Consider the following 10821-nt stretch of genomic DNA (forward strand, 5'->3'; position numbering starts at 1 on the left):
TTTTTTTTTTTTTTTTTTTTTTTTTTTTTGGGGGGGGGGCACGTTGTTTATTTTGGGTTTTTTGGTACAGGAGATTTTTTTACAGACCCAGTTCCAGAAGCTGACCTCTACATCTTGGCTAGAATCCTGCATGACTGGCCAGATGACAAATGCATGCATCTCCTTGAAAAAATACACAAAGTTTGCAAGCCTGGTATGTTTTCCTCTTTGAAAAACAGGGACATAACACTTCATTTGTTTGAGATATTATTTTAAACAGCCATTTGGATGAAGGGCTTTTAGTGCATGATGAATTTGTGATGACCATGTTAAACAACAAGAAAAATGATGATGATGATAGAAACAATAATCACAGGTGGTTTCTAAGTTTGTCCACTTCACTATCCACATATGGAGGCAGATTTTCACATGAACTTAAAGATGAAGACAGGTGACATTTTGATACAGAATTAGTGGTTAGAATTCAACAGCTGTAATACTTTTTTGAATCAGGCCCTTTTCTCCCAATACAGGTTAGATACTGGGTTATCATTAGGTACCTGTCTGCATATTTATGTGCTTGGAAATATCTTTGAAATTATAGCTTTTAGGACCTGGTCTTTAGAGATGCTGAGTAATCACAACTCCAGGTAATTTCATCAAAAATAAATTACTTTTGAATCACAGTTATTTGCTTTCCTTCACTGTCCATTTTGTAGGGCACATAGTAATAGAATGATGCATGCAACACCTAATGATATCTTATTAGCTTTTATAGCAATGACACATGATTTTACTTTTAGTAAAGTCTGGTCTCTAAGTGGTTAGTTGCTGCTCATGAAGTTGGAAAATAAGCTTTGGTTCTGTCCATTTATAAATCAACATATGTTTTAAATCTCTTTATTCAACCAGGGGGTGGAGTACTGGTGGTTGAAACACTTCTGAATGAAGACAAGAGTGGACCTTTGGATACTCAGGTCTATTCTTTGAACATGCTGGTACAGGCTGAAGGGAAAGAAAAAACATCAACCGAGTACAGCAACCTTCTCAGAGCAGCAGGCTTCAAAGAAGTTCAAGTCAAGAAAACTGGAAAGCTCTACGATGCAATTTTAGGAAGAAAATAATTGTCTGTTTCTTCTTCTCTATTGTTAGGTACAGAAATGGCATAAAGAGATAAGCTTTTATTAGGCTGCAATAGTCATCCCAGCTCCAGTCAATTTCTTTGTGCAATAATACAATGTTAGCACAGTCACTAATTACATATGTTGAGCATATATGGATTGACAGTCTGGCAGCTTGAATACAACTTTCCTTTCACTGTGAACCCTAAATGGTTAGGAAAAGAGACATTAATACACGTTTAACAAAAAGCATCACTTGAAAGCAATGTATTGTAGAACATTTATACTTCTTGCTTTTTATACAGTTTATACTGTGTCCAATTTTATACTTTTTCCTACTCTGCCCAAGTTTAGCTTGTTATTTTGAAGTTTAGTTTATATTTTGTTTCCTTCCTGAAAAAAAAAATATAACTTACCTCTGTACTAAAATCAGATCCATTTAGATTCTGTGGGAGTCCCTAAAATGTAAAAAAAGCAACTTCGCTCATGTCAAGATTTCATAGAGTTATAGAGAAGTAAGGCTGGAAGGGACCTCCGGAGGCCATCTAGTCCACCCCCGTGCCTGAGGCAGGATCATCCCTATCCAAACCATCCCATACAAATTATAATCTAAACTCTATGTAAAACTGCAATCAACTCTGACACAACACAGACTTAACACCCAATTTGTGACCTTCCAGTTTTATTGAATATCCCTGAATACTGTTTCAAACCATAGGAGCAAGGGGTAGCCAATGATGATGAAAGGTAACAAATTAAAAACTAATAACACTATTTGTTCACTATAGTACACATTTAATCTCTGGCACTCATTAGTACAGTGTAACCACTAAATGCTCTGATAGTCCCCAGACAAATATCATTTACAGGGTCCCATACCCCTTGCTGGTTTAAATTAAATCAGACTCCCCCAGCATCCCACCATGCTCTCTGCACTGGGTGGGGCTCTCTGCTCTACAGCAGGGCTGGCCCCTCCCCTCTGCTCCCTGGCTGCAGCTCTAGCAGAGGCTGCAGGCATCTGTCTGGCTTCTACTCCCCCCACACTCTCTGCTAAGCAGGCATTCCCCCTTCCCTCAGACACCTCTCACCATTAGCCAGCAGACCGCATGCTGGCTACCTCCAAGCTGTGGCACATGGGGCAAAGGTAGAATCAACAGATAGCAGGTAACATCAGTCTGTTTTCTTAATGGAGTGATAAACACTGAGTTAGAGGTGTTATGATAAACATTCCCTGCTGGGCTGTTTAGGATGGGGGGGACCCTCCCTAATTGCAGCATCCTGCTGGGGCTTGGCTATGTCCCCCTCAGCTTAGCTCTGTGCAAGGGAAGGGGGGGCTGCTCTAGCAGCCCCCCCTTCTGGCCTGAGTCAATGAAGGCATGGGCCTGCATTTCTGGGATGTCTGTCTGGTTACAAAACTGATATAGCCTGGCCAGGTTAGACTAACCTGCAAAGATTAAATCAATTTAGGCTCAGGCTTTTTGAATTCCTGTCCCTAGCCCAGAAGTCATGTACCTCAGTGCCCTAACCATTTTTGTTGCTCTCCAATTTGTCTACATCCTTTCTGTAGCGGAGGGCCCAAAACTGAACCACAGTACTCTAGATATGGCCTCACCACTGAATAGAGGGAAATGATCACTTCCCATGATCGGGTGGCAAAGCTCCTACTAATGCAGCCTGGTATGCTGTTAGCCTACTTCACAACACAGGCACATTGTTGGCTTCCCAGGGGAACCTACGCATCAGTTCCCTGAGTGAGTCAGTCTGCTTTCTGGAAGCCCAGGGTCTTTACTGTATTGCTCTTCTTCCTTCTTATTTTCAAGATCCTGAACTTGCTGCCCAAGTTGCCATCCACCTTAAATTCCTCACCAATTCTTCCCTGTTTATGAGCAGCATGTCAAGAAGAGCAGGGCCCCTAGTTGGCATCTCCAACACATACACCAGGAAGTTGTCCCCAACACTGTCCAAAAAACTTCCTGGATTGCCTGCGCTGTACTATTCTCCCAGCAGATGTCACAGTAATTGGAGTCCTCCATGAGAACCAGGGCCTGTGATCAGGAAACTTCTGCTAGCTATTTGAAAAAAGTGTCATTGTGGCAGGACGGGACCTAGGGGTGCTGCGAATTCCCCTAGCGCCCCCTACCTACCATGCCAGATCAGGTTTAATGCACCCTCAATATCTCGCCCACCATGTCTTTGATGGTAATGTTGAAGGGAGGCTGCCTTTCTAACCCTCCTTGGCATGGTGCCTTAAGATGTCCTAGTCTGTGCCCTTGCCTTCGGTGACACGGTGCACCCTAACGTCTGGAGCCTGTCTCCCGCGCTCGCGCAGCCCGCACTGGGGCCTGTCTCCTGCGCTCGCACTGGGGCCTGTCTCCCGCACTCGCACAGCCCGCAGTCGGGGCTCAGGTGGCTGTAGCCGTGCCTGGCCCCAGGACCCCTTTTCAGGTCCTATGCCCCACTGGGGCTTCTCCCAATTGGGGCTCAGGCGTCCTTGGCCTTACCTGGCCCCCAGACCCCCTTTTTGGGTCCTACGCCCCACCGGGGCCTGTCTCCCCATGGCTTTCGCAGCCGCACTGGGACCGGTCTCATGCTCACGCCCACACTGCTCGATAGGGCTCAGGTGGCCTTGGCCTTACCTAGCCCTCAAGACCCCTTTCCAGGTCCTACGCCCCACTGGGGCTTTGCTCAATAGGGCTCAGGCGGCCTCAGCCTTACCTGGCCCTCAGACCCCCTTTCTGGGTCCTACACCCCACTGGGGCTTTGCTCAATAAGGCTCAGGCGGCCTCAGCCTTACCTGGCCCTCAGACCCCCTTTCCGGGTCCTACGCCCCACTGGGGCCTCTTGCCTGCACCCATACTGGGCTCTTCCCGATGCAGCCCACACTGGGGCTGGGGTCAGGACACCCCAAAATGCAGCACCCTCTCCGTTGGCAGGAACCCCTGCCGCTACTGGGGAGCTCCCATGAGGCCTCCTTCAACCCCTACAGCCTCACCTGGTCCTCCGGTCTAACAACAACCAAAACCATTAGCCAGTCAGCTGTAACACAAAACCCAAGCCTCTTGGCTAAAACAAACCCTAAGCCCTCTGGCTAATCATCATTACCATCCCTGCCAGGGGTTCCTCTGCCTGGCATTCGCACCCTTAAGCTACTCAGGTCATCAGGCTTCTCATGCTCTGCTTGCCCCAGCAGAGCTCCACCTTCCTCAACTGCCAGAGGGGAACTGCCTTTCCGGCCTCAGCCTGGCTGTTTATAAAGGCCAGGCCCTCCCCCTTCCGGTCAGCGGACCAGACTGGTTGCCCCGGCAACCCGCACCTGTGCTGCCCTGGTGACTGGCAGCTGAGCTCATACTACTATTATCAGTAGCAGGCACCTTAGTGCCCTGCTACAGTCATCCACCTCATCCCCTTGGTCTGGTGGTCAATAACAGACTCACCATGACATCACCCTTGGTGCTCTCCCTCTTTACCCTAACCCGAAGACTTTCAACAGACCTATCTCCAGTTTCATATTGGAGCTCTAAGCAATGACATGGCTCATAGCTCCAATAATGTATGGAATGGCCCTTTACATAAACGGCCCTTTACATAAAGAGCAACTCCTCCTCTTCTCTCATGCTTGTCCTTCCTGATCAGTTTGTACCCATCCATGACAGTGCTCTAGTCATGCGAGCTATCCCACCAAGTCTCTGTTACTCCAATCATGTCATAGTTCTGTGACTGTGTGAGGACTTCCCATTCTTCCTGCTTGTTTCCCAGGCTCTGTGCATCAGTGTACAGACACCAGAGGTAACTAACCGATTGATCCACTTTATCAGGAAACATTAGAAGGCCTCCACCATTGCCCTATCCTGCTTGCATTTCCTCCAGGACACTCACTTCCCCATTTACCTAAGGGCTTTGTTCTCTATCCCCCAATGAAGCTAATTTAAAGCCCTCTGTGGCAGGGTGGGGGCCTGGGGTGCCACGTCCTCCCCTTGCGCCCCTGCCGACCGTGCCAGATCAGGTTTCCTGCACCCTTTATCACTCACCTGCCACGTCTTTGACCTTTAGTTCTTTAAAGGGAGGCTGCCTTTCTCTCTCCCTGGCACGGTGCCTCTGACGCCCGCGCTTCTCGATGCGCCCGCCCCCTCCCTGGGGCCTCTCGATGCGCCCGCCCCCTCCCTGGGGCCTGTCTCACGCTCCCTGCACTCTTGCCCCCAACCAGGGCCTATGCTTCGCGCTTCTCACGCTCCCCGCCCACACTCGGGCCTTGCTTGTGGTTCTCGCGCTCGGGGCTCAGGTGGCCTCGGCCTTACCTGGCCCCCCCCCCGGGACCCTTCCTCAGGTCCTACACCCACTGGGCTCCTCCCAATTGGGGTTCAGGCAGCCTCAGCCTTACCTGGCCCCCAGACCCCTCTCCTGGGTCTCACATCCCACTGGGGCCTGTCCTGATAATCGCCCACATTGGGCCGGGGTTGGGACACCCCATTGAGGCCTCCTCCGCCCCTACAGCCTCACCCTATCCTCCGGTGTTACAACAACCAAAACAGAAAACACAAAACCCCTGGGCTATAACATAAATTCCCATAAAACCAACCTGGCTTTCTTCCCTATACAGCCCCATCAGGGTTTTCTTGAGCGCCTACCTCCTTGGCAGCCAAAGGGGGACTGGGCTCTGGCCTCGGCCTGTGCTGTTTATAAAGGCCGGGCCCTCCCCCTTCCGGTCAGCTGACCAGACTGGTTGTTACGGCAACCTGTGCTGCCCTAGTGATTGGCAGCTGAGCTCGTACCACTGTCTCCAGTAGCAGGTACCTTAGTGCCCTGCTACACCCTCTCACTAGGTTAATGAGCCTGTCTGCAAAGATATTATGTCGTAAGTTTCCATTTCTACCATCATGGAGAGTGCCCTAAGTAGTATCACTGGTGGTGTCCTGGATTTGACATGCAAAGATAGGCAAGGCAGACCCAGAGGACATTTCCATGATAGTATACTCATATCCATTGAAACTCATCCCCAAAAAGTACTATGCCATTGTCAGCATGTGCAGTTCTCACAATGTTTGGTCCCTGGTGTCTGAAATTTCAACTGTACTGTAAAGTGACGTGTCTTTCCCCAAGGTTGAAGCTACATGCTGGTAACTTGGTTTGCAAGATGTTATACCTAGGCTTTCCTGTTGTGGGTTCAATAAAAACCATGTAGGGTTTTCCCAGCTCCTTTCTTCGATTTCAGCAGGGTGACCAAAATCCTTTCCAAACTCCTGCAATGTGTGAGGTCTAACACTTCTGTTGGCAACACTTTAAATAGGATGTCAGACTTTTGGTACCTTCCATGGTATGGATTAATATGGTTATTGGTATAAATAAACCCATTGATTCACTCTGCCATGAGAGTGTTTAATTCTCTCAGATCACCTCTTTTATTCCTTAGGACTGTTAATTTCTCACTGTATTCTCCCTGTACCTCTTTCAGTTGGACTTTAACTCTATTACAGTCTGATTTATGTAAGGTTAACTTTCCCTGCAAGATAATTGTTGCCAGATCTAAACCCAGTAAAACACTGAACTCATAGCTGCTGAAATGAAATTGAGCTCCTTCCTTTAGGATTTTGTCTGCAGTTTCTTATGGATCTGTATCTGTTAGGATTTCAGCTGCGTGGAAGGAATCCCCTATGCCCAGCTACATATGTAGCTACCTATTTTCCCTATGTTACCTCCATAAGCCTTTATATACTATGTTCCTGAAGACCTCCAGATGTGTCAATAGCTCTGGAAGGAAAGGTTTGCAGCCCTGCACATATCTGATTTCAGTGGGCTTAGTCCCTAAGTCTCCTACCCCACTCCTAATTGGCTCATCAAAATGTTTCTGTCTGAAGACACCTCATGACTTAGTTTCTCTGGGGTACTAGGAATGAGTCAGGACACCAGAGACTGACAGTGTTTTGCTATTTTTCAGAGAGCCCACTGATCGCAAAAGCAAAATGTGCTTTGAATACAGCATTCCAAATATTCTAAAACTTTTGCACAAATGACTACAAGAGGTGGCCAGACACAGTCACAGTGAGGTCAGCAGCAGATCAACACGCTCATGTCAGCTGCCTTTGCTGAGATCTGTTGATGGCTGACCTCTGAGTTCAGGCTATTCCTTTTTATGCACAGTTTTCAGACAAATCTCTCACCTCGTTTGTTTAAAACTAAACAAGGCCACTCTTGTGGTTGTTTCTGACTGACTGAATTCTTTTTATACAGGATGTTCACATCTTCCAGTTTTTACATAGGCCTAAGTATTCCACACTGCTTCTACCTAGCAACTCTATTTTTATTTAACAAAGCTACCTACTTAGCATTTTATCTGATAAATTTTACTGTTTACAGCTGCTGCTGCTAGGTTTCTCCCTTGATTCCATTTTCCTTATATCAAATGTGTATTTATACTAAATATGTTTTACCCATAATCCTAGAGGATTTAAGTCAGTATAGTGATGCTCCTTGTCACAGGACACTGAGATGTGCCTGCTCCTTTAAGGGCAGTGGCAGATTAGCTAGAGAGCTCCACAGCTGCAGGTTGCCATGGCAGCAGGCTAATGAAGGAATTAGCTGGCATCTGCACCTGCACCAGCTGGCCGGGAGGAGGCAGGGCCCTGGGTACATATAAGCCCCAGGCCTGAGGCCAGCAGGGGTTAGTTCCCAGGCAGCTGCCAGGGGAAGGAGCTCCTGCAGTGAAGAAATGCTCAAAGATGCTTTGGCTGCCTGATATACTGCTAATGGGGCTCCAGGAACTCATCAGGTATCCTGGGCTGCAAGGCATTCAATGCCTGTGGAGAAGTTTGTCTCTTTAAAAGAGACAGAGTGCACCCTGGACTGTTTGTATTATGTTATAGCCCAGGGGCTCATTTTTTTGTTGTTGTTTGTACACTGGTGGACCAGGATGAGGCTAACTGGGGAAGAGGAGGTCTCACTGGGGCACACTACCATGTACAGCCCCAGCACTGGAGAGGGCACAACGGATACAGGACATGTAGAGACCCCAGTGCTGGGGAAGATGCTGCTACAGGGGGTGTAGAGACCCCAGCACCAGAGGGCACTTCTACAAGGGCCCAGGGCCTGGTGACAACAGGAGGCCAAGCTAGACTGAGGCCTCATGACAGGGAACAATATTTAAATACCACCTGTAAGGCATGGGACAAGGTAAAGGGGAGGCTTTGGAGCCATGCATCTAGCCCATAAGACTTGGGGTGTCCTGTGAGGCACCTACTTAGATTGGGACCCAGCAAGGGGTCTAAGATTCCACAGGGTTTAGTGGGGTCCATCAGGACTGTGACTGCACAGCAGCTTGAGGGCAGCCTCTCTAGCTATTACTGAAACCAACAAGACATGGCAGGAAAGGTTAGAAGTCACCTGCAGGGTGAAGCAGGCACTGTCATGAAGCCCTAGGGGCATCATGGCCATCCCTGGGGACCCTGCACCATGACACGCATACATAAGAAGACCACAGCAATGTATAGGCCTGTGAGGGACAGACTAGAAGGGAATCTGTGGTACCATACTCAGATGACAGAAGTGGCCCACTCAATGCTGGCTAGCTTCTTGCTATGTGGCAATTCCTACCTGAAACACAGGCAAACTGAATGTGGATACTTCCTAACTTTTCAGTATTTGACTTTGCAATGTTTATGTAGCTTTTTTATATGTAGTCTCACTGTGACTTGACATTTCATTTAAAGGAGGCTACATATCAGTACACTGAGACTTAAATTTTGATCGGGGTCATGGTGATGGAGTCTTTTTTTTTTCTTTGAGTAAAATCCTGCTTGGAGAATTGAGGTCTTAAGTCACCAATATCAGGTCCTATTAAACTGACCAAAAGAAGAAGAGGAGAAAAAAACCTCTAAATTAGAGACTTGGGGCATTTGTAGACAACACATTAAAGTGGATTAAATGTCCTTTTACACTGTTTTAATGACGTTGCTGTTTGCACAAGTTTACAAATTTGGCAGCGTATTGCACCTCAAATGACTTTGGGATGCAGCAAACTAAAATACCTTTGAGGAGTTTTAGTTTGCTACCTTACTGCTGCGGAGGGAATCACCAGGTCCCATGCAGCTCAGGGGCTCTGCATGCAGCCCAACAGTAGGCCAGGAAGGCACTAAAGGAAAAAAAAATGTGGTGAGCCTGATCTTTTTTCCTTTTTTTTTTTCTTCCCCGGAGCCTGCCTGCCTGAGCTGCATGGGGGCCTAGTGCTTCCCTCTGTAGCTGTGGTGTCTCCTGAGACCTCCTGAGCTGGGTGCCTGTGGGTGGGTACTGTTTGTGGGAGACTCACTGTTGCTACAGAGGTAAGCAACAGCACCCCCGCAGCTCAGAGACCGCTTGGCCCACCGGCAGCTTGCCCTCCTCCCCTCCCCGCCAGTGGAGAGGCAGGTAAGGACACGAGTGTACAGGACAGGATTTTTAAAAAAAACCCGCTTCAATTTAGGGAGAATTAAACTCCTGTGTCATCTACAAATGCCCTTGACTGCTAAATACTGCAAGTCTGCTAAACACTACAAATACAGAGGTAAATTTCATTACACACACACACACACACACACAAATAAAAACTGCACATTCTGAAAAACTGTGGATGGCTGCATGTTCATTTTCTTGTTTTCTAGAATATCCTCTAGGAACCTAGGGATTTCAAAACTCCTAAGCAAATGAATAGACGTCATTACCAAAAATTGAAAAAATTGTTTTCTGGTTTTGTTGTTGTTGGTCTGAATATGTGTCCACTTTTAGAATTCAAAGATCACTATAACCCTATTACCTAATTCTCATGTTGAGAAACCAATGCTCACTCCCAATATAGCTTACCATGTGTTTATTTGGAACAGAACATCATTATGAAGAAAGACTGAAAGAGCTAGGGTTATTTAGCCTGGAGAAGGGAAGATGGGGGTGGGGAGGGGAAGGAAGGGGGATTAGATAAATCTTATAATACCAAGAAGGTGATTATACAAAAGATGGAGATGGGTTTTTCTGTGTGGCTGTAGGGGCAGGAATGGAAGCAATAGCCTCAAAATACGTCAGGGGAAATTTAGGTTGCAAATTAGGAGACTATGACTATGAGGGTGGTCAAGCATTAGAACAGAATGCCTATGGAAGTTTTGGAATCTCTATACTTGGAAACTTTCAAAAGCAGATCAGGAAGACACTTGTCTGGGATGATTTAGTCAAGGGTGATCCTACCTGTTGGACTAGATGACCTTGTGAGGTCCCTTCCAGCCCTCCTTTCCTACGATTCAATGAGCATATTATTTGTTCACCTAAGGAAAGTATAAGCAGGTATCTAACATTATTGGGAAATGAGATACTCTCCTCATGCAGATGTAAAACCTTGCATATTGGGAATTAGAAATATGGGCAAATATTGCACTAAATGGGCTGCTATAATATAACAACTCTTTATTATAGTCAAATCAATTAGTGTTAAAATAATGAGCCAGTAAAAAGGAATAAAATTCCTGTGCACCAAATGATAAATTTTAGTACATTACAATGTAAAATAGAACATTTTATTCTTTAAATTATGCATGAAACTATTGAGCTTAAAAAGTTAATTCATCTCAATCAAATTTTGCTTCTGCTTTTGATTTTTATGCACTCATTATTGTTCTTGCCCTGTTAGAGAAATGTTAATTATCTTTTACCTAGATGTAGTTATGTCTTTTGCCATTAGGTGTAGCTATTGTTATAGTCTTGTTATAAT

General features: G+C 46.5%; 1 protein-coding gene across 1 annotated transcript in view; it reads left to right on the top strand.

The window, feature by feature from the left end:
- ASMT (acetylserotonin O-methyltransferase) overlaps window positions 1–1521 on the top strand; it is a 20539-nt gene extending 19018 nt beyond the window's left edge. Inside the window, exons 7-8 of the mRNA XM_019524025.1 lie at window positions 71–193; window positions 892–1521. Coding sequence (XP_019379570.1) covers window positions 71–193; window positions 892–1103 — 335 coding nt within the window. The 3' untranslated portion in view covers window positions 1104–1521. The remainder of the gene's footprint in view (window positions 1–70; window positions 194–891) is intronic.
- Window positions 1522–10821: the final 9300 nt, after the last annotated feature.

Source organism: Gavialis gangeticus, unplaced genomic scaffold (assembly GCF_001723915.1).
Source record: "Gavialis gangeticus isolate Ggan-Ray unplaced genomic scaffold, GavGan_comp1, whole genome shotgun sequence".
NCBI lineage: Eukaryota > Metazoa > Chordata > Crocodylia > Gavialidae > Gavialis > Gavialis gangeticus.